General features: G+C 50.0%; 1 protein-coding gene across 2 annotated transcripts in view; it reads left to right on the top strand.

The window, feature by feature from the left end:
* LOC115142002 (mitochondrial disaggregase-like) overlaps positions 1-24,905 on the top strand; it is an 89,288-nt gene that overhangs the window by 10,569 nt on the left and 53,814 nt on the right. For both annotated transcript variants that reach the window (XM_065000521.1, XM_065000522.1), the window contains exon 4: positions 16,906-17,009. In XM_065000521.1, coding sequence (XP_064856593.1) covers positions 16,906-17,009 — 104 coding nt within the window. The remainder of the gene's footprint in view (positions 1-16,905; positions 17,010-24,905) is intronic.

Here is a 24,905-nt window from a genome sequence, read left to right as displayed (position 1 = left end):
CATGTGGGTACCTGCTTCTATAAACCAATGAGGCAGGACTTGCAGCGCGATCTGCGTCAGAAATAGGAATGACTTCTGTTGTAGCCCTTGGCAACGCAGACGCTCGCGAGCAGTGTGGGTGCAATAATTGAATAACATGGATTTCTAAATGTATTTTGCAACGCTCACGTGACGTGTCCGGTCTGGTCAACATGTAACAGGAAGAGGGAAAAGAACATGACGCTACGCTGATGATGATGATGATACGCCTGTTTTCATTCCCCTCTATGCCCGTATCGTAGGAAACAGAGGATTATGTTATGCTGCTTGATGAAGTTAAACAATCATTCAAAAAGACCGACCTTCCTGATTTGAACATTTTGTGAAATACATTTCAATCGAGTACAGGCTTACCCGGATGAACCACAGAGACAGAATGCAACATGGAATCATATTAAATAGTTTGGGGTATGGCCAAGGAATGCTCATTGGAGCCCGATGTTGATGATGGGTAGTCCCTTGCTGGGTAGCTGGCATCAAAACCCCCCCCCAAAATAAATACTCAAGAGGGAGAAGGGACACAGCAGAGCAGCGGTTGGATCTAAAGATGGAAAACAATGATCATTAAATGTAAAGAGATGCGAAGAAGAAGAGAACACAAGTGCAGTTATGCTGTAATGGAAAGTGTTGTATGGAATGTTTATCAATGCAAGGCGCTGAGCGCAGGATTCAAACGTTGTTATGTGTAGGGTTGAAATTACACAACTGGATATACGTCTACCCAACCACGCGTGCCGGAATGCCATATGTATGGTTAACATGAACCGCTAGCTTGATCCGGCAGTGTGGTCCGGAGGCTCTGTATCGCATCGGCGTGCACATCCCAAATGTTATAACGTTACAGAGGGCTCCGTATCGCATCGCCGTGCACATCCCAAATGTTATAACGTTACAGAGGGCTCCGTATCGCATCGCCGTGCACATCCCAAATGTTATAACGTTACAGAGGGCTCCGTGTCGCATCGCCGTGCACATCCCAAATGTTATAACGTTACAGAGGGCTCCGTATCGCATCGGCGTGCACATCCCAAATGTTATAACGTTACAGAGGGCTCCGTATCGCATCGGCGTGCACATCCCAAATGTTATAACGTTACAGAGGGCTCCGTATCGCATCGCGTGCACATCCCAAATGTTATAACGTTACAGAGGGCTCCGTATCGCATCGCTGTGCACATCCCAAATGTTATAACGTTACAGATGGCTCCGTATCGCATCGCCGTGCACATCCCAAATGTTATAACGTTACAGAGGGCTCCGTTTCGCATCGCCGTGCACATCCCAAATGTTATAACCTTACAGAGGGCTCCGTATCGCATCGCGTGCACATCCCAAATGTTATAACGTTACAGAGGGCTCTGTATCGCTCCACATTGACAACTCACTTCCTTGACGACTTCCTTCACAACAGGACGTGTGAATGCCCTGACTTCTCAGTAAATGCTGTACGGACCATACAGGCCAAGGATTGACCATAAATCGGGTTTTCATGATGAATGCCAGTCACCACTATAAGTATGAGTGTAGTTAGTGTTATGTGAAAAACAATTCAATTAAGCATGAAAACAAACATTTACTGACGTGTTTAGATGAAATGCTACGTATGTTTGTACGTAGAACTCAACCACGCGTGCTACAATGCTATTCGTATGATATGGGACATTTTCTCTGCTTCAAACCTAGTCATACATGCAGTAATACGAAGCGATAGGGACAGAAAACACAGCGTTGTGGAGAAACGACATCTTTATTACTTGAGAAAGGAGAGAAGTGAAACACACGAGGAAGGAAAAGAGAATGCAAAGGAACAGGGTGGATTCGAGAGTGAAGATGTATTAGCGGAACGAGAAATGATTTGAGTGTAAGAGCGAGCTGTTTGTGATAGTACACCAGGAGCCCGATTTTTAGAATGCTGAAGAGTGAGGCTATTATAGTGGTTAGGGTGAAAAGGCCTATTGGGGTTAAGTGCCTTGCTCGAGACCACATCAACAGATTTTTCACCTAGTCAGCTCGGAGATTCGAGCCAGCGACCTTTCGGTTACTGGCGCAAAGCTCTTAACTGCCAGGCTGCCTGCCTACCAATTATCAGTATTGTAAACCAATGAACTGCAGACTACTGAGGCTGAAAAACCCCCCCAAAATACACGGGTGGGAAGCATCCGTAGTAAAAACCCGTCCTCGAGGGCCAACTGTCGAACACATAATGAGATCTTGAGCTCAGGCACTGTTGCAACAACCGTAGTAAAAGTGTTATGAAAACTGGGTGCGACCCAGGAATGCGCAGGTGCCAGATGAACCCTGCGTTTAGCAGTAAGGGAACCAATGTGGTGAAACCCATGGCTGAGTAGCCTTCATTTGCAAACAGGTGGTGACTGTGGGACCAACCATTTGTTTATTGGGTAGCGTGTTTGAAGCTTGTGTAGAGAGGCATTTCCCAGGATCAGTTCAGGCAAGGTGTAACCCAGTTCTTAGGAACTGAAACTCCACCTGTAACAATGAACAAATGTATTAGAATGATGACAGGGAAAACATGAAATTAGCATTAATAGGCTACAGGCAACACAACTGAAGCTGAAAGCCACAGTTATTTGATACAGAATGCTACTGTTGATGACCACTCTGACACTTTGTTTGCTGCTGGTAGGCTGGAGAATAGAAACATTATTAGAGATGGGATCTAATCAAATCAAAGTTTATTTGTCACGTGCGCCAAATACAACCTTACAGGGAAATGCTTCCTTACAGGCTCTAACCAACAGTGCAAAAAAAGGTATTAGGTGAACAATAGGTAAGTGAAGAAATAAAAACAACAGTAACGAGACTATAAAAGTAGTGAGGCTATAAAAGTAGTGAGGCTACATACAGACACGGGTTAGTCAGGCTGATTGAGGTAGTATGTACATATAGATATGGTTAAAGTGACTATGCATATATGATAACCAGAGAGTAGCAGTAGCGTGAAAGAGGGGTTGGCGGGTGATGGGTGGCGGGACAAAATGCAGATAGCCCGGTTAGCCAATGTGCGGGAGCACTGGTTAGTCGGCCCAATTGAGGTAGTATGTACATGAATGTATAGTTAAAGGGACTATGCATATATGATAAACAGAGAGTAGCAGCAGCGTAAAAGAGGGGTTGGTTGGGGGGGGCATACAATGCAAATAGTCCGGGTAGCCATTTGATTACCTGTTCGGGAATCTTATGGCTTGGGGGTAAAAACTGTTGAGAAGCCTTTTTGTCCTAAACTTGGCACTCCGGTACCGCTTGCCATGCGGTAGTAGAGAGAACAGTCTAATGACTGGGGTGGCTGGGGTCTTTGACAATTAGGGCCTTCCTCTGACACCGCCTGGTGTAGAGGTCCTGGATGGCAGGCAGCTTAGCCCCAGTGATGTACTGGGCCGTACGCACCACCCTCTGTCGTGCCTTGCGGTTGGAGGCCAAGCACTTGCCGTACCAGGCAGTAATGCAACCAATCAGGATGCTCTCGATGGTACAGCTGTAGAACCTTTTGAGGATCTCAGGACCCATGCCAAATCTGTTTAGTCTTCTGAGGGGGAATAGGCTTTATCGTGCCCTCTTCACGACTGTCTTGGTGTGTTTGGACCATGATAGTTTGTTGGTGATGTGGACACCAAGGAACTTGACGCTCTCAACCTGCTCCATTGCAGCCCCGTCGATGAGAATGGGGGCGTGCTCGGTCCTCCTTTTCCTGTAGTCCACAATCATCTCAACGTTACCAAGTCTTGCTCACATTGAGGGGTAGGTTGTTATTCTGGCACCACCCGGCCAGGTCTCTGACCTCCTCCCTAAAGGCTGTCTCGTCGTTGTCGGTGATCAAGCCTACCACTGTTGTGTCATCACATGGACTGACTCAACATATCAAGTTATTGCAGAAGACATTTTGTTTATGACGAAATTAAATACAAATGAAATAAGAGTGATTTTCATGAAACCAGGTGTAACCATGGCAGTAGCAAATTGAGTTAGAAAACCATGATGCATCGGCAACAATCAACTATCATTTTAAAGACGAAGATGCCAAATTTATGGCACGGTGTCTTATTTCAAATCAATTGTACATTTCCACCTGCATTTTGGTACATTTTCACAGCAAATTCTCATGACCGAAATGCCTCCGGATTAAATTATACATTTTTACTTTTAGAAAAAAACTAATTTATTTGATTAATACATCAAATATATTGCTGTTTGTCCATAAATCATAAAAATGTTATACTAGTTTGAAGTTAAACTATAATGTATTATGTAAAAAGTTTTTTTTTTGAAACATTGTTTCTCATTACCGGAACACATTCAAGTTTCTGTAAAAACTTTTAATTTTTTTTATAAAGTCTTATTTACCCATGATGCATCATTGAGAGGAGTTAATGGACAAGCACAAGTTAATGTACAAGCACAAGTTAATGGACAAGCACAAGTTAATGTATTCACTTGTATGCCTTCAGAATGAGCATCTTATTCTCAAACAACCCCCTTTACGACACATGACCTCATTGCCGAAATGAAAGCTCAAATTGGGAAAAACTTAGAGAAGCATTACCTTACCAACATGGAGGCATGAATGGGCTTTAGTGACGTGGTCAAATGTTTGCTGAATCATAAAGGCTGTCTCCTATTACTTGCAGATTGAGCTAAGGGCCTCTCATTACCAAAACACACATTTTGCATTACTGCATCATTTTTAGGTCTGTTTCATTATTGATAATAAGCTCTTTCTAATGCACACTGAGTATACAAAACATTAAGAACACATGCTATTTCCATGACACAGACTGGTGAATCCAGGTGGAGGCTATGATCCCTTATTGATGACACTTGTTAAATCCACTTCAATCAGTATAGATGAAGGGGAGGAGACAGGTTAAAGAAGGATTGTGTATGTGTGCCATTCAGAGGGTGAATGGGCAAGACAAAAGATTTAAGTGCCTTTTTGAATGGTAGTAGGTGCCAGGCGCACCGGTTTGTATCAAGAACTGCAACGCTGCTGGGTTTTTCACGTTCAACAGTTTCCCGTCTGTATAAAAATTGTTCCATCCCCCAAAGGACATCCAGACAACTTGACACAACTGTGGGAAGCATTGGCGTCAACATGGGCCAGCATCCCTGTGGAACGCTTTCAACACCTTGTAGAGTCCATGCCCTGACGAATTGAGGCTGTTCTGAGGGCAAAAGGGTGGGCTGCAACTCAATATTAGGAAGATGTTCCTAATATTTGTTATGCTCAGTGTATGTGTAGTCAATGGAAGTGCTGTGCTGGTAACTTTAATTATTGTATTTACCAGGACCACTATTGTATAGATTAAAACATCAGTTATTTTGGGATTAATGGGTGTATATAGCCCATTTAATTGACTTATAGCCACAATCTGGAGTTTGTTTCAGAAAAGAGCAACCCCGCCACTTAAAGGAGGATCTCCCCCATTTGGACACGTACCTGTTTTAGCACTAACCTGTTGTTAGATATCCCAAGACTGTACATTTAATCATGCTACCATGAATCAAATCACATTTTATTTGTCACATACACATGGTTAGCAGATATTAATGCGAGTGTAGCGAAATGCTTGTGCTTCTAGTTCCGACAACGCAGTAATAACCAACGAGAAATCTAACCTAACAATTCCACAACTACTACCTTATACACACACACACAAGTGTAAAGGGATAAAGAATATGTACATAAAGATATATGAATGAGTGATGGTACAGAACGGCATAGGCAAGATGCAGTAGATTATATAGAGTACAGTATATACATGTGAGTAATGTAGGGTATGTAAACATAAAAGTGGCATAGTTTAAAGTGGCTAGTGATACATGTATTACATAAAGATGGCAAGATGCAGTAGATGGTATAGAGTACAGTATATGCATATGAGATGAGTAATGTAGGGTATGTAAACATTATTAAGTGGCATTGTTTAAAGTGGCTAGTGATACATTTTTACATCAATTTTTCCATTATTAAAGTGGCTGGAGTTGAGTCAGTATGTAGGCAGCAGCCACTCAATGTTAGTGATGGCTGCTAAACATTCTGATGGCCTTGAGATAGAAGCTGTTTTTCAGTCTCTCGGTCCCAGCTTTGATGCACCTGAACTGACCTCACCTTCTGGATGATAGCGGGGTGAACAGGCAGTGGCTTGGGTGGTTGTTGTCCTTGATGATCTTTATGGCCTTCCTGTGACATCGGATGGTGTAGGTGTCCTGGAGGGCAGGTAGTTTGCCCCCGGTGATGCGTTGTGCAGACCTCACTACCCTCTGGAGAGCCTTACGGTTGTGGGCGGAGCAGTTGCCGTACCAGGCGGTGATACAGCCCGACAGGATGCTCTCGATTGTGCATCTGTAAACGTTTATGAGGGTTTTTGGTGACAAGCCGAATGTCTTCAGCCTCCTGATCCTTGACTAGTCTCTCAAAGCACTTCATGATGACGGAAGTGAGTGCTAGTCATTTAGTTCAGTTACCTTCGCTTTCTTGGGAACAGGAACAATGGTGGCCCTCTTGAAGCATGTGGGAACATCGGACTGGGATAAGGATTGATTGAATAGCACAATAACTGTTCGCCGGGAGCTTCATGAAATGGGTTTCCATGGCTGAGTTGCCGCACACAAGCCTAAGATCACCATGCGTAATGCCAAGCGTCGGCTGGAGTGGTGTAAAGCTCGCCGCCATTGGACTCACTGACACACGTTCTCTGGATGAATCGCGCTTCACTATCTGGCAGTCCAGTGGATGAATCTGGGTTTGGCGGATGCCAGGAGAACGCTGCCCGAATGCATAGTGCAAACTAGTGTTTTTCATGGTTTTGATGCTACAGCATACGATGACATTCTAGACGATTTGTGGCAACAGTTTTGGGACAGAACTTTCCTGTTTCATAATGACAATTCCCCCGTGCACAAAGCAATGTCCGTACAGAAATGGTTTGTTAATCGGTGTGGAAGAACTTGACTGGCCTGTACAGAGCCCTGACCTCAACCCCATCTAACACCTTTGGGATGAATTGGAACGCCGACTGCGAGCCAGGCCTAATCGCCCAACATCAGTGCCCAACCTCAATAATGCTCTTGTGGCTGAATGGAAGCAAATCCCCGCAGCAATTTTCCATTTTGGAACAAGTTGTTCTAAGAGCATGTGTCCACATACAATTTGGCCATTTCATGTACAGTCGTGGCCAAAAGTTTTGAGAATGACACAAATATTAGGGGGGTTGAGTGTGTGTGAGGAGTTTGGGTGTGTGTGTGTGTGTGTGTGTGTGTGTGTGTGTGCGAGGGGTTAGGGTTGAGTGGGTTGGGGTTGAGTGTGTGTGAGGGGTTGGGGTTGAGTGTGTGAGGTGGTGGGGGTGTTTGAGGGTGTGTGTATTTGAGTAGCTTTGATGTGGCTGAAAGAAGGAATGGGCAGGGTACCCCCCTGTTTGCACTCTTAACACACAATCTCCCTCTCCATATCTCTCTCTCTCTCCATCCCCCTATCCCTTCCTCCCCTCCCTCCATTCACGTGCACAATGAGCACTCGCCCGAGTGGAACGCCTGTTGACCGTTCCGACAGAGAGACTCGTTGGGAAAAATGTGAATACAAGTTTTCCTCTCCTTCTCAAGAGGATGGAGGGAGAAGCCTGGAGAGAGGCCTGGAGAGATAGGGATGGAGAGGCCTGGAGAGATAGGGATGGAGAGGCCTGGAGAGATAGGGATGGAGAGATAGGGATGGAGAGGCCTGGAGAGATAGGGATGGAGAGGCCTGGAGAGATAGGGATGGAGAGGCCTGGAGAGATAGGGATGGAGAGGCCTGGAGAGATGGGGATGGAGAGGCCTGGAGAGATGGGGATGGAGAGGCCTGGAGAGATGGGGATGGAGAGGCCTGGAGAGATAGGGATGGAGAGGCCTGGAGAGATAGGGATGGAGAGGCCTGGAGAGAGGGATGGAGAGGCCTGGAGAGATAGGGATGGAGAGGCCTGGGGAGAGGGAGAGGGATGGAGAGGCCTGGGGAGATGGGGATGGAGAGGCCTGGGGAGAGGGGAGGGATGGAGAGGCCTGGAGGGAGAGGGATGGGGGCCTGGGGAGAGGATAGAGAGGCCTAGGGGGGATGGAGAGGCCTGGAGAGATGGGGATGGAGAGGCCTGGAGAGAGAGGGAGGATAGAGATGCCTAGGAGGGAGAGGCCTAGGGAGGGGAGAGGCCTAGGGAGAGGGATAGAGAGGATAGAGAGAGGGATAGAGAGGAGGGAGAGGGATGGAGAGGCCTGGGGAGAGGGAGAGGGATGGAGAGGTCTAGGGAGAAGGAGAGGGATGGAGAGGCCTAGAGAGAAGGAGAGGATAGAGAGGCCTGGGGAGAGGGATAGAGATGCCTGGGGAGAGGGAGAGGCCTGAGAGGGATAGAGAGGCCTAGGGAGAGGGATAGAGAGGCCTAGAGAGAGGGATAGAGAGGTCTAGGGAGAAGGAGAGGGATAGAGAGGCCTAGAGAGAGGGAGAGGGATAGAGAGGCCTAGAGAGAGGGAGAGGGATAGAGATGCCTAGTGAGAGGGAGAGGCCTAGGGAGAGGGATAGAGAGGCCTAGGGAGAGGGATAGAGAGTCCTAGAGAGAGGGGTAGAGAGGCCTAGGGAGAGGGGTAGAGAGGCCTAGGGAGAGGGATAGAGAGGCCTGGGGAGAGGGATAGAGAGGCCTGGGGAGAGGGATAGAGTTGCCTGGAGAGAGGGAGAGGGATAGATAGGCCTAGGGAGAGGGATAGATAGGCCTAGGGAGAGGGATAGATAGGCCTAGGGAGAGGGATAGAGAGGCCTAGGGAGAGGGATAGAGAGGCCTAGGGAGAGGGATAGAGAGGCCTAGGGAGAGGGAGAGGGATAGAGATGCATAGTGAGAGGGAGAGGCCTAGGGAGAGGGATAGAGAGGCCTAGGGAGAGGGATAGAGAGGCCTAGAGAGAGGGATAGAGAGGGAGAGGGAGAGGGATAGAGAGGCCTAGGGAGAGGGATAGAGAGGCCTAGGGAGAGGGGTAGAGAGGCCTAGGGAGAGGGATAGAGAGGCCTGGGGAGAGGGATAGAGAGGCCTGGGGAGAGGGATAGAGTGGCCTAGGGAGAGGGATAGAGTGGCCTAGGGAGAGGGATAGAGAGGCCTAGGGAGAGGGATAGAGAGGCCTATTGAGAGGGAGAGGCCTAGGGAGAGGGATAGAGAGGCCTAGGGAGAGGGATGGAGAGGCCTGGAGAGAGGGATAGAGTTGCCTGGAGAGAGGGAGAGGGATAGATAGGCCTATGGAGAGGGATAGAGAGGCCTATGGAGAGGGATAGAGAGGCCTATGGAGAGGGATAGAGAGGCCTAGGGAGAGGGAGAGGGATAGAGAGGCCTAGAGAGAGGGAGAGGGATAGAGGCCTAGGAGGGAGAGGGATAGAGAGGCCTAGCGAGAGGGAGAGGGATAGAGATGCCTAGTGAGAGGGAGAGGCCTAGGGAGAGGGATAGAGAGGCCTAGGGAGAGGGATAGAGAGGCCTAGAGAGAGGGATAGAGAGGGAGAGGGATAGAGAGGCCTAGGAGGAGAGGGATAGAGAGGCCTAGGGAGAGGGATAGAGAGGCCTAGGGAGAGGGAGAGAGAGGGGGTAGAGAGGCCTAGGGAGAGGGATAGAGAGGCCTAGGGAGAGGGATAGAGAGGCCTGGGGAGAGGGATAGAGAGGCCTGGGGAGAGGGATAGAGTGGCCTAGGGAGAGGGATAGAGTGGCCTAGGGAGAGGGATAGAGAGGCCTAGGGAGAGGGATAGAGAGGCCTAGGGAGAGGGATAGAGTGGCCTAGGGAGAGGGATAGAGAGGCCTAGGGAGAGGGATAGAGAGGCCTAGAGAGAGGGAGAGGGATAGAGAGGCCTAGGGAGGGAGAGGGATAGAGAGGCCTAGCGAGAGGGAGAGGGATAGAGATGCCTAGTGAGAGGGAGAGGCCTAGGGAGAGGGATAGAGAGGCCTAGGGAGAGGGATAGAGAGGCCTAGGGAGAGGGATAGAGAGGCCTAGAGAGAGGGATAGAGAGGGAGAGGGATAGAGAGGCCTAGTTAGAGGGAGAGGGATAGAGAGGCCTAGGGAGAGGGATAGAGAGGCCTAGGGAGAGGGATAGAGAGAGGGGTAGAGAGGCCTAGGGAGAGGGATAGAGAGGCCTAGGGAGAGGGATAGAGAGGCCTGGGGAGAGGGATAGAGAGGCCTGGGGAGAGGGATAGAGTGGCCTAGGGAGAGGGATAGAGTGGCCTAGGGAGAGGGATAGAGAGGCCTAGGGAGAGGGATAGAGAGGCCTAGGGAGAGGGATAGAGTGGCCTAGGGAGAGGGATAGAGAGGCCTAGGGAGAGGGATAGAGAGGCCTATTGAGAGGGAGAGGCCTAGGGAGAGGGATAGAGAGGCCTAGGGAGAGGGATGGAGAGGCCTGGAGAGAGGGATAGAGTTGCCTGGAGAGGCCTAGGGAGAGGGATAGAGTTGCCGGGATAGAGTTGCCTGGAGAGAGGGGAGAGAGAGAGGCCTAGAGAGCGGGATAGAGTGAGGCCTGCAGAGGGGGATAGAGGCCTGGAGAGGGATAGAGGCCTGGAGAGGGATAGAGAGGAGAGTACTGACCGAGCAGGCTATGGGCAGAGACCCTAGAATCCCTGATCCTCCCACCTCTCACTAGGGCTAATACACTCTCACTAGGGCTAATGCGCTCTCACTAGGACTAATGTGCTCTCACTAGGGCTAATACGCTCTCACTAGGGCTAATACGCTCTCACTAGGGCTAATACGCTCATACGCTCTCACTAGGGCTAATACGCTCTCACTAGGGCTAATACACTCATACGCTCTCACTAGGGCTAATACACTCTCACTAGGGCTAATACGCTCTCACTAGGACTAATACGCTCTCACAATGGCTAATACGCTCTCACAAGGGCTAATACACTCTCACTAGTGCTAATACACTCTCGCTAGGGCTAATATGCTCTCGCTAGGGCTAAGATGCTCTCACTAGGGCTAATATGCTCTCACTAGGGCTAATATGCTCTCACTAGGGTTAATACGCTCTCACTAGGACTAATACACTCATACGCTCTCACTAGGGCTAATAAGTTCTCACTAGGATTAATACACTCTCACTAGGGCTAATACACTCACTAGGGCTTATAAGCTCTCACTAGGGCTAATACACTCTCAATCACTCTCACTAGGGCCACACTCTCACCAAGGCCAATACACTCAAACACTCTCATGAGGCTAATACGCTCTCATTAGGGCTTATACGCTCTCACTAGGGCTAATACACTATCTCATACACTCTCTCACTAAGGCTAGTATACTCTCACTAGGCTAATACACTCACTAGGGCTTATAAGCTCACTAGGGCTAATACACTCTCAATCACTCTCACTAGGGCTAATACACACTCACTAAGGCTAATACACTCAAACACTCTCATGAGGGCTAATACGCTCTCACTGGGGCCAATACGCTCTCACTGGGGCTAATACGCCTCACTGGGGCTAATACGCTCACTGGGGCTAATACACTCACTAGGGCTAATACGCTCTCACTAGGGCTAATACGCTCTCACTAGGGCTAATACTCCTCACTGGGGCTAATACGCCTAGGGCTACACTCGCACTATGGCTAAAAACAGTCTCACTAGGGCTAATATAGTCTCAATTACTCTCACTAGGCTAATGCGCTTTCACTAGGCGAATGAGCTCACTTGGGCTAATACGCCTCACTTGGGCTAATACGCTCTCTACGGCTAATACCCTCTCACTAGGCTAATACCCTCTCACTAGGCTAATACCTCTCACTAGGCTAATACCCTCTCACTAGGGCTAATACCCTCTCACTAAGGCTAATACACTGTCACTAGGCTAATACACTCTCTCAAAAACTCTCACTAGGCTAATACTCTCTCACTGGCTAATACGCTCACTTGGGCTAATCACTCTCACTAGGGCTAATATAGTCTCAATTACTCTCACTAGGGCTAATGCGCTCATACGCTCTCACTAGGGCTAATAAGTTCTCACTAGGATTAATACACTCTCACTAGGGCTAATACACTCACTAGGGCTTATAAGCTCTCACTAGGGCTAATACACTCTCAATCACTCTCACTAGGGCTAATACACTCTCACTAAGGCTAATACACTCAAACACTCTCATGAGGGCTAATACGCTCTCATTAGGGCTTATACGCTCTCACTAGGGCTAATACACTATCTCATACACTCTCTCACTAAGGCTAGTATACTCTCACTAGGGCTAATACACTCACTAGGGCTTATAAGCTCTCACTAGGGCTAATACACTCTCAATCACTCTCACTAGGGCTAATACACTCTCACTAAGGCTAATACACTCAAACACTCTCATGAGGGCTAATACGCTCTCACTGGGGCTAATACGCTCTCACTGGGGCTAATACGCTCTCACTGGGGCTAATACGCTCTCACTGGGGCTAATACACTCTCACTAGGGCTAATACGCTCTCACTAGGGCTAATACGCTCTCACTAGGGCTAATACGCTCTCACTGGGGCTAATACGCTATCGCTAGGGCTAATACACTCGCACTATGGCTAAAAACAGTCTCACTAGGGCTAATATAGTCTCAATTACTCTCACTAGGGCTAATGCGCTTTCACTAGGGCGAATGAGCTCTCACTTGGGCTAATACGCTCTCACTTGGGCTAATACGCTCTCACTACGGCTAATACCCTCTCACTAGGGCTAATACCCTCTCACTAGGGCTAATACCCTCTCACTAGGGCTAATACCCTCTCACTAAGGCTAATACACTGTCACTAGGGCTAATACACTCTCTCAAAAACTCTCACTAGGGCTAATACTCTCTCACTCGGGCTAATACGCTCTCACTTGGGCTAATACACTCTCACTAGGGCTAATATAGTCTCAATTACTCTCACTAGGGCTAATGCGCTTTCACTAGGGCGAATGAGCTCTCACTTGGGCTAATACGCTCTCACTTGGGCTAATACGCTCTCAATCACTCTCACTAGGGCTAATACACTCTCACTAAGGCTAATACACTCAAACACTCTCATGAGGGCTAATACGCTCTCATTAGGGCTTATACGCTCTCACTAGGGCTAATACACTATCTCATACACTCTCTCACTAAGGCTAGTATACTCTCACTAGGGCTAATACACTCACTAGGGCTTATAAGCTCTCACTAGGGCTAATACACTCTCAATCACTCTCACTAGGGCTAATACACTCTCACTAAGGCTAATACACTCAAACACTCTCATGAGGGCTAATACGCTCTCACTGGGGCTAATACGCTCTCACTGGGGCTAATACGCTCTCACTGGGGCTAATACGCTCTCACTGGGGCTAATACGCTCTCACTGGGGCTAATACACTCTCACTAGGGCTTATAAGCTCTCACTAGGGCTAATACACTCTCAATCACTCTCACTAGGGCTAATACACTCTCACTAAGGCTAATACACTCAAACACTCTCATGAGGGCTAATACGCTCTCACTGGGGCTAATACGCTCTCACTGGGGCTAATACGCTCTCACTGGGGCTAATACGCTCTCACTGGGGCTAATACACTCTCACTAGGGCTAATACGCTCTCACTAGGGCTAATACGCTCTCACTAGGGCTAATACGCTCTCACTAGGGCTAATACGCTATCGCTAGGGCTAATAAGCTATCACTAGGGCTAATACACTCGCACTATGGCTAAAAACAGTCTCACTAGGGCTAATATAGTCTCAATTACTCTCACTAGGGCGAATGAGCTCTCACTTGGGCTAATACGCTCTCACTTGGGCTAATACCCTCTCACTAGGGCTAATACCCTCTCACTAGGGCTAATACCCTCTCACTAGGGCTAATACCCTCTCACTAGGGCTAATACCCTCTCACTAGGGCTAATACCCTCTCACTAAGGCTAATACACTGTCACTAGGGCTAATACACTCTCTCAAAAACTCTCACTAGGGCTAATACTCTCTCACTCGGGCTAATACGCTCTCACTGGGCTAATACACTCTCACTAGGGCTAATACGCTCTCACTAGTGCTAATATGCTCTCACTAGTGCTAATACGCCCTCACTGGTGCTAATACGCCCTCACTGGGGCTAATACGCTCTCACCGGGGCTAATACTCTCACCCGCTCTCACTAGGGCTAATACGCTCTCACTAGGGCTAATAAGCTCTCACTAGGGCTAATACACTCTCTCAAACACTCTCACTAGTGCTAATACGCTCTCACTAGTGCTAATACGCTCTCACCAAGGCAAATACGCTCTCACTAGGTCTAATCGGCTCTCACTAGGGCTATTGCGCTCCCACTAGGGCTATTGCGCTCCCACTAGGGCTATTGCGCTCCCACTAGGGCTAATGCGCTCTCGTAAGGGCTAATGCGCTCTCACTAGTGCTAATGCGCTCTCACTAGTGCTAATGAGCTCTCACTAGGGCTAATGCGCTCTCACTAATGCATTCTCTCAAACACAAGGGATAATACACTCTCACTAGGTTCTAATACGCTCACATTAGGGCTAATTTGCTCTCACACACACTCACTCGGGCTAATAAACTCTCACTCTGGCTAATAGGCTCTCACTCGGGCTAATAGGCTCTCACTCTGGCTAATAGGCTCTCACTCGGGCTAATAGGCTCTCATTCAGGCTAATAGGCTCTCATTCGGCTAATAGGCTCTCACTCGGGCTAATAGGCTCTCACTAGGGCTAATATATTCACACAGGCTCCGTGAGGTCATAGGTTGGCCATGATTTGGTGTTGCATCTCTATCACACACAGCCCAAATAAAGTTAGTCAGTTTACCAGCACTTATTACTCAAAACCAGAAACTGGTTCCATGACCTGATGAGTATCACAACCTGCTGTATAATCAGATCCTCTTCCTCTCCTCCTCCTCCTCCTCTCTCTATTGTTCCTTTCTCTCTGTCCATGTTTACCTTTTCGATACCATTACCAACCCTTTTTAGCCGAACCCTCTTCTCCACATACCCCTGCCTACCGGTGTGTGTGTGTGTGTGTGCGTGCGTGTATTTGTGTCTGAGGATATGTGTTTGTAGAAGTGCTTGCCGGGGTGAGAGAGAGCCCTCTTTGGGTCACTGCCCCCCCACCCCTCCCACAGCTGAACTGATACAGTAACAAAAGAAAATAACCCCTCCTTACCAGCAGTGCTGTCCTGTCACACGGTCCGGCACAAAACAGAAGCCTCCACCTCTCCCACAAGGCTAGTGGACAGGGATCTCATAGGTTCTGAGTATCATCACCACAAACTTCTGTCTCCCTATCTCTGAAGACACACAACACAGGATACCATTTTACCATAAAGACTCACTGAGACAAGTCCTCGGTGCTGGCAACCATAACAAACACAACCATATCATCATCCTCTGAAGAAGCTATCAGGTCAGCCTGGTCCCAGATCTCTATGTGAAGAAGCTATCAGGTTAGCCTGGTCCCAGATCTCTATGTGAAGAAGCTATCAGGTTAGCCTGGTCCCAGATCTCTATGTGAAGAAGCTATCAGGTTAGCCTGGTCCCAGATCTATATGTGAAGAAGCTATCAGGTTAGCCTGGTCCCAGATCTATATGTGAAGAAGCTATCAGGTTAGCCTGGTCCCAGATCTATATGTGAAGAAGCTATCAGGTTAGCCTGGCCCCAGATCTCTATGTGAAGAAGCTATCAGGTTAGCTTGGCCCCAGATCTATATCTGCAGTAGCTATCAGGTCAGCCTGGCCCCATATATCTATGTTAGGAAGCGATCAGGTTAGCCTGGTCCCATATATCTATGTTAGGAAGCGATCAGGTTAGCCTGTCCCCAGATCTATATCTGCAGTAGCTAACTCCTCTGACTACTATTGTCATGCTGTAAAGCAAAACTGATCTGGGACCAGGCTAGCTGTGAGAGAACCTCAGTATGTAGTACACCACAAAACAACACGGGCCAGATGTTGGCTGTCTGTAGTGTGTCTGTGTCACAGCCCTTGTTCGTGGTGGGGGTGGGACGGGGGGTCTGGTGGGGTGTGGGATGGGGGTCTGGTGCGTCAATGGGGTGGCGGAGGGAGTAGACTGAGTGACGGTACCTGGAATGTCGCTGGGGTCACAGTGAACGCCGTTGCCATGGGAGTAGTGTGTCTTTTGACGCGTTGTTGACTGCCGGGTCGGTCCGCTCCACTGAAGGAGTTCACACAGCGCCGGAAACGTCCCCTAGCACCCTCGCCAGTTTGGGGACACTGGGGGGGTAAGGGGGATGGAGTCTACCCTGTCCATTTCCCATGGTTCCCATGGGTACTCCCCACCCCTGTGTATCCAACCTGTGGCCTGGAGGGTTGTGGGAGATTTAGAGATGGTTAAATAGTTCTAATGGGAATTCCAATAACATTTACAATAGACAAATGTCAATAAGATGAGATGTAACAAAATGGAATTGTTGAGGCAAGACTAGCAGTAGATCAGTCTGAGCAGTGGAGGGAGGAGGGCGCACCTTAGACACAGTCACAGCCAGGGAGGACGCTGGTCCACAGCCAGGGAGGTCGCTGGTCCACAGCCAGGGAGGTCGCTGGTCCTCAGGCAAGACTAGCAGTCGCTGGTCCTCAGCCAGGGAGGTCGCTGGTCCTCGGCCAGGGAGGTCGCTGGTCCTCAGCCAGGGAAGTCGCTGGTCCTCAGCCAGGGAGGTCGCTGGTCCTCTGCCAGGGAGGTCGCTGGTCCTCTGCCAGGGAGGTCGCTGGTCCTCTGCCAGGGAGGTCGCTGGTCCTCTGCCAGGGAGGTCGCTGGTCATATCACAATTAGCTGATATGGAGTCTGGAGTCCATTGTCAGATGGCACACACACCCTGGTTGTTTTACTAAATGTGTGTTTTGTGTTTTCCAGCGTGGTGAAGGTTCTGCTGGAGTCTGGGGCTGATCCTAATGCAGGAGACGACTTCAACAACGTCTATGACACGTCCAGAGAGAAGGGCATTCACTCACTGGAAGGTAACTATGACATCATTCATCCATCCTCCTAACCCCCCAACTCAGAGACAATCTGGAGCGTCCTCCTAACCCCCCCAACTCCGAGACAAACTGGAGCATCCTCCTAACCCCCCAACTAAGAGACAAACTGGAGCATCCTCCTAACCCCCCAACTCAGAGACAAAACTGGAGTGTATCTTACACACGTGATGATGTTGCAGACAGACAGATACACCCACACTGGGCCCTGGTCGTTAGTTTGTTAGATAGATAGATACACCCACACTGGGCCCTGGTCGTTAGTTTGTTAGATAGATAGATACACCCACACTGGGCCCTGGTCGTTAGTTTGTTAGACAGACAGACCCACACTGGGCCCTGGTCGTTAGTTTGTTAGATGGATAGACAGACCCACACTGGGCCCTGGTCGTTAGTTTGTTAGACAGACCCACACTGGGCCCTGGTCGTTAGTTTGTTAGACAGACAGACAGACCCACACTGGGCCCTGGTCGTTAGTTTGTTAGATAGATAGACAGACCCACACTGGGCCCTGGTCGTTAGTTTGTTAGACAGACCCACAGTGGGCCCTGGTCGTTAGTTTGTTAGACAGACCCACAGTGGGCCCTGGTCGTTAGTTTGTTAGACAGACAGACAGACCCACACTGGGCCGTGGTCGTTTGTTAGACAGACAGACCCACAGTGGCCCCTGGTCGTTAGTTTGTTAGACAGACAGACCCACAGTGGGCCCTGGTCGTTAGTTTGTTAGACAGACAGACCCACAGTGGGCCCTGGTCGTTAGTTTGTTAGACAGACAGACCCACAGTGGGCCCTGGTCGTTAGTTTGTTAGACAGACAGACCCACAGTGGGCCCTGGTCGTTAGTTTGTTAGACAGACAGTCCCACAGTGGGCCCTGGTCGTTAGTTTGTTAGACAGACAGACAGACCCACACTGGGCTCTGGTCGTTAGTTTGTTAGACAGACAGACAGACCCACACTGGGCCCTGGTCGTTAGTTTGTTAGACAGACCCACAGTGGGCCCTGGTCGTTAGTTTGTTAGACAGACAGACCCACAGTGGGCCCTGGTCATTAGTTTGTTAGACAGACAGACCCACACTGGGCCCTAGTCGTTAGTTTGTTAGATAGATAGACACAGACCCACACTGGGCCCTAGTCGTTAGTTTGTTAGACAGGCCCACACTGGGCCATGGTCGTTAGTTTGTTAGACAGACAGACCCACACTGGGCCCTGGTCGTTAGTTTGTTAGACAGACCCACAGTGGGCCCTGGTCGTTAGTTTGTTAGACAGACAGACCCACACTGGGCCCTGGTCATTAGTTTGTTAGACAGACAGACCCACACTGGGCCCTGGTCGTTAGTTTGTTAGACAGACAGTCCCACACTGGGCCCTGGTTGTTAGTTTGTTAGACAGACCCACACTGGGCCCTGGTTGTTAGATTGTTAGACAGACCCACAGTGGGCCCTGGTCGTTAGTTTGTTAGACAGACAGACCCACACTGGGCCCTGGTAGTTAGTTTGTTAGACAGACAGACCCACAGTGGGCCCTGGTCGTTAGTTTGTTAGACAGACAGACCCACACTGGGCCCTGGTCGTTAGTTTGTTAGACAGACAGTCCCACAGTGGGCCCTGGTCGTTAGTTTGTTAGACAGACAGACCCACACTGGGCCCTGGTCGTTAGTTTGTTAGACAGACAGACCCACACTGGGCCCTGGTCGTTAGTTTGTTAGACAGACAGACAGACCCACAGTGGGCCCTGGTCGTTAGTTTGTTAGACAGACAGACCCACAGTGGGCCCTGGTCATTAGTTTGTTAGACAGACAGACCCACACTGGGCCCTGGTCGTTAGTTTGTTAGACAGACAGTCCCACAGTGGGCCCTGGTCGTTAGTTTGTTAGACAGACCCACACTGGGCCCTGGTCGTTAGTTTGTTAGACAGACCCACAGTGGGCCCTGGTCGTTAGTTTGTTAGACAGACCCACAGTGGGCCCTGGTCGTTAGTTTGTTAGACAGACAGACCCACAGTGGGCCCTGGTCGTTAGTTTGTTAGACAGACAGACCCACAGTGGGCCCTGGTCGTTAGTTTGTTAGACAGACAGACCCACAGTGGGCCCTGGTCGTTAGTTTGTTAGACAGACAGACCCACAGTGGGCCCTGGTCGTTAGTTTGTTAGACAGACAGTCCCACAGTGGGCCCTGGTCGTTAGTTTGTTAGACAGACAGACCCACACTGGGACCTGGTCGTTAGTTTGTTAGACAGACAGACAGACCCACACTGGGCCCTGGTCGTTAGTTTGTTAGACAGACCCACAGTGGGCCCTGGTCGTTAGTTTGTTAGACAGACAGACCCACAGTGGGCCCTGGTCATTAGTTTGTTAGACAGACAGACCCACACTGGGCCCTGGTCGTTAGTTTGTTAGACAGACAGTCCCACAGTGGGCCCTGGTCGTTAGTTTGTTAGACAGACAGACCCACACTGGGCCCTGGTAGTTAGTTTGTTAGACAGACAGACCCACACTGGGCCCTGGTCGTTAGTTTGTTAGACAGACAGACAGACCCACACTGGGCCCTGGTCGTTAGTTTGTTAGACAGACAGACAGACCCACAGTGGGCCCTGGTCGTTAGTTTGTTAGACAGACAGACCCACAGTGGGCCCTGGTCATTAGTTTGTTAGACAGACAGACCCACACTGGGCCCTGGTCGTTAGTTTGTTAGACAGACAGTCCCACAGTGGGAGTTTGTTAGACAGACCCACACTGGGCCCTGGTCGTTAGTTTGTTAGACAGACCCACAGTGGGCCCTGGTCGTTAGTTTGTTAGACAGACAGACCCACAGTGGGCCCTGGTCGTTAGTTTGTTAGACAGACAGACCCACAGTGGGCCCTGGTCGTTAGTTTGTTAGACAGACAGACCCACAGTGGGCCCTGGTCGTTAGTTTGTTAGACAGACAGACCCACAGTGGGCCCTGGTCGTTAGTTTGTTAGACAGACAGTCCCACAGTGGGCCCTGGTCGTTAGTTTGTTAGACAGACAGACCCACACTGGGCCCTGGTCGTTAGTTTGTTAGACAGACAGACAGACCCCACTGGGCCCTGGTCGTTAGTTTGTTAGACAGACCCACAGTGGGCCCCGTTAGTTTGTTAGACAGACAGACCCACAGTGGGCCCTGGTTAGTTTGTTAGACAGACAGACCCACACTGGGCCCTGTTAGTTTGTTAGACAGACAGTCCCACAGTTAGTTTGTTAGACAGACAGACCCACACTGGGCCCTGGTAGTTAGTTTGTTAGACAGACAGACCCACAGTGGGCCCTGGTCGTTAGTTTGTTAGACAGACAGACCCACAGTTCGTTAGTTTGTTAGACAGACAGACCCACAGTGGGCCCTGGTCGTTAGTTTGTTAGACAGACAGACACAGACCCACACTGGGCCTGGTCGTTAGTTTGTTAGACAGACAGACCCACACTGGGCCCTGGTCGTTAGTTTGTTAGACAGACCCACAGTGGGCCCTGGTCGTTAGTTTGTTAGACAGACAGACCCACAGTGGGCCCTGGTCAGTTAGTTTGTTAGACAGACAGACCCACACTGGGCCCTGGTCGTTAGTTTGTTAGATAGATACAGACAGACCCACACTGGGCCCTAGTCGTTAGTTTGTTAGACAGGCCCACACTGGGCCTGGTCGTTAGTTTGTTAGACAGACAGACCCACACTGGGCCCTGGTCGTTAGTTTGTTAGACAGACAGACAGTGGGCCCCGTTAGTTTGTTAGACAGACCCACAGTGGGCCCTGGTCGTTAGTTTGTTAGACAGACAGACCCACAGTGGGCCCTGGTTGTTAGTTTGTTAGACAGACCCACACAGACAGACCCACAGTGGGCCCTGGTCGTTAGTTTGTTAGACAGACAGACCCACACTGGGCCCTGGTAGTTAGTTTGTTAGACAGACAGACCCACAGTGGGCCCTGGTCGTTAGTTTGTTAGACAGACAGACCCACACTGGGCCCTGGTCGTTAGTTTGTTAGACAGAGTCCCACAGTGGGCCCTGGTCGTTAGTTTGTTAGACAGACAGACCCACACTGGGCCCTGGTCGTTAGTTTGTTAGACAGACAGACCCACACTGGGCCCTGGTCGTTAGTTTGTTTGACAGACAGACAGACCCACAGTGGGCCCTGGTCGTTAGTTTGTTAGACAGACAGACCCACAGATTAGTTTGTTAGACACAGACCCACACTGGGCCCTGGTCGTTAGTTTGTTAGACAGACAGTCCCACAGTGGGCCCTGGTCGTTAGTTTGTTAGACAGACAGACCCACACTGGGCCCTGGTCGTTAGTTTGTTAGACAGACCCACAGTGGGCCCTGGTCGTTAGTTTGTTAGACAGACCCACAGTGGGCCCTGGTGGGCCCCCACAGTGGGCCCTGGTCGTTAGTTTGTTAGACAGACAGACCCACAGTGGGCCCTGGTCGTTAGTTTGTTAGACAGACAGACCCACAGTGGGCCCTGGTCGTTAGTTTGTTAGACAGACACCACAGTGGGCCCTGGTCGTTAGTTTGTTAGACAGACAGACCCACAGTGGGCCCTGGTCGTTAGTTTGTTAGACAGACAGACCCACACTGGGCCCTGGTCGTTAGTTTGTTAGACAGACAGACCCACAGTGGGCCCTGGTCGTTAGTTTGTTAGACAGACAGACCCACAGTGGGCCCTGGTCATTAGTTTGTTAGACAGACAGACCCACACTGGGCCCTGGTCGTTAGTTTGTTAGACAGACAGTCCCACAGTGGGCCCTGGTCGTTAGTTTGTTAGACAGACAGACCCACACTGGGCCCTGGTAGTTAGTTTGTTAGACAGACAGACCCACAGTGGGCCCTGGTCGTTAGTTTGTTAGACAGACAGACCCACAGTGGGCCCTGGTCGTTAGTTTGTAGGACAGACAGTCCCACAGTGGGCCCTGGTCGTTAGTTTGTTAGACAGACAGACCCACACTGGGCTCTGGTCGTTAGTTTGTTAGACAGACAGACAGACCCACACTGGGCCCTGGTCGTTAGTTTGTTAGACAGACCCACAGTGGGCCCTGGTCGTTAGTTTGTTAGACAGACAGACCCACAGTGGGCCCTGGTCATTAGTTTGTTAGACAGACAGACCCACACTGGGCCCTAGTCGTTAGTTTGTTAGATAGATAGACACAGACCCACACTGGGAGTCGTTAGTTTGTTAGACAGACCCACACTGGGCCCTGGTCGTTAGTTTGTTAGACAGACAGACCCACACTGGGCCCTGGTCGTTAGTTTGTTAGACAGACAGACCCACAGTTTGGGCCCACACTGGGCCCTGGTCGTTAGTTTGTTAGACAGACAGACCCACAGTGGGCCCTGGTCGTTAGTTTGTTAGACAGACAGACCCACACTGGGCCCTGGTCGTTAGTTTGTTAGACAGACCCACAGACAGACAGACCCACAGTGGGCCCTGGTCGTTAGTTTGTTAGACAGACAGACCCACACTGGGCCCTGGTAGTTAGTTTGTTAGACAGACAGACCCACAGTGGGCCCTGGTCGTTAGTTTGTTAGACAGACAGACCCACACTGGGCCCTGGTCGTTAGTTTTTGTTCCCACAGTGGGCCCTGGTCATTAGTTTGTTAGACAGACAGACCCACACTGGGCCCTGGTCGTTAGTTTGTTAGACAGACAGACCCACACTGGGCCCTGGTCGTTAGTTTGTTAGACAGACAGACCCACAGTGGGCCCTGGTCGTTAGTTTGTTAGACAGACAGACCCACAGTGGGCCCTGGTCGTTAGTTTGTTAGACAGACAGACCCACAGTGGGCCCTGGTCGTTAGTTTGTTAGACAGACAGACCCACAGTGGGCCCTGGTCGTTAGTTTGTTAGACAGACAGACCCACACTGGGCCCTGGTCGTTTGTTAGTTTGTTAGACAGACAGACCCACAGTGGGCCCTGGTCGTTAGTTTGTTAGACAGACAGACCCACACGTTAGTTTGTTAGACAGACAGACCCACAGTGGGCCCTGGTCGTTAGTTTGTTAGACAGACAGACCCACAGTGGGCCCTGGTCGTTAGTTTGTTGTGGGCCCTGGTCGTTAGTTTGTTAGACAGACAGACCCACAGTGGGCCCTGGTCGTTAGTTTGTTAGACAGACAGACCCACAGTGGGCCCTGGTCGTTAGTTTGTTAGACAGACAGACCCACAGTGGGCCCTGGTCGTTAGTTTGTTAGACAGACAGACCCACACTGGTGGGCCCGTTAGTTTGTTAGACAGACAGACCCACAGTGGGCCCTGGTCGTTAGTTTGTTAGACAGACAGACCCACACTGGGCCCTGGTCGTTAGTTTGTTAGACAGACAGACCCACAGTGGGCCCTGGTCGTTAGTTTGTTAGACAGACAGACCCACACTGGGCCCTGGTCATTAGTTTGTTAGACAGACAGACCCACACTGGGCCCTGGTCGTTAGTTTGTTAGACAGACAGACCCACACTGGGCCCTGGTCGTTAGTTTGTTAGTTTGTTAGACAGACAGACCCACAGTGGGCCCTGGTCGTTAGTTTGTTAGACAGACAGACCCACACTGGGCCCTGGTAGTTAGTTTGTTAGACAGACAGACCCACAGTGGGCCCTGGTCGTTAGTTTGTTAGACAGACAGACAGACCCACAGTGGGCCCTGGTCGTTAGTTTGTTAGACAGACAGACCCACACTGGGCCCTGGTCGTTAGTTTGTTAGACAGACAGACCCACACTGGGCCCTTCGTTAGTTTGTTAGACAGACAGTCCCCAGTGGGCCCTGGTCGTTAGTTTGTTGACAGCCCTGGTCGTTAGTTTGTTAGACAGACAGACAGACCCACAGTGGGCCCTGGTCGTTAGTTTGTTAGACCCACACAGACAGACAGACCCACACTGGGCCCTGGTCGTTTGTTAGACAGACAGACCCACAGTGGGCCCTGGTCGTTAGTTTGTTAGACAGACAGACCCACAGTGGGCCCTGGTCGTTAGTTTGTTAGACAGACAGACCCACAGTGGGCCCTGGTCGTTAGTTTGTTAGACAGACAGACAGACCCACAGTGGGCCCCTAGTTTGTTAGACAGACAGACCCACAGTGGGCCCTGGTAGTTTGTTAGACAGACAGACCCACAGTGGGCCCTGGTCGTTAGTTTGTTAGACAGACAGACCCACACTGGGCCCTGGTCGTTAGTTTTTGTTAGACAGACAGTCCCACAGTTGGGCCCTGGTCGTTAGTTTGTTAGACAGACAGACCCACACTGGGCCTGGTCGTTAGTTTGTTAGACAGACAGACAGACCCACACTGGGCCCTGGTCGTTAGTTTGTTAGACAGACAGACCCACAGTGGGCCCTGGTCGTTAGTTTGTTAGACAGACAGACCCACAGTGGGCCCTGGTCGTTAGTTTGTTAGTTTGTTAGACAGACAGACCCACAGTGGGCCCTGGTCGTTAGTTTGTTAGACAGACAGACCCACACTGGGCCCTGGTTGTTTGTTAGTTTGTTAGACAGACAGACCCACAGTGGGCCCTGGTCGTTAGTTTGTTAGACAGACAGACCCACAGTGGGCCCTGGTCAGACAGACCCACAGTGGGCCCTGGTCGTTAGTTTGTTAGACAGACAGACCCACACTGGGCCCTGGTCGTTAGTTTGTTAGACAGACAGACCCACACTGGGCCCTGGTCGTTAGTTTGTTAGACAGACAGACCCACAGTGGGCCCTGGTTTAGTTTGTTAGACAGACAGACCCACAGTGGGCCCTGGTCGAGTTTGTTAGACAGACAGACAGACCCACACTGGGCCCTGGTCGTTAGTTTGTTAGACAGACCCACAGTGGGCCCTGGTCGTTAGTTTGTTAGACAGACAGACCCACAGTGGGCCCTGGTCATTAGTTTGTTAGACATACAGACC

Source organism: Oncorhynchus nerka, linkage group LG14, assembly GCF_034236695.1.
Source record: "Oncorhynchus nerka isolate Pitt River linkage group LG14, Oner_Uvic_2.0, whole genome shotgun sequence".
NCBI lineage: Eukaryota > Metazoa > Chordata > Actinopteri > Salmoniformes > Salmonidae > Oncorhynchus > Oncorhynchus nerka.
The sequence above is the reverse complement of the archived record's forward strand: the minus strand, read 5'-3'. Positions and strand labels throughout refer to the sequence as shown.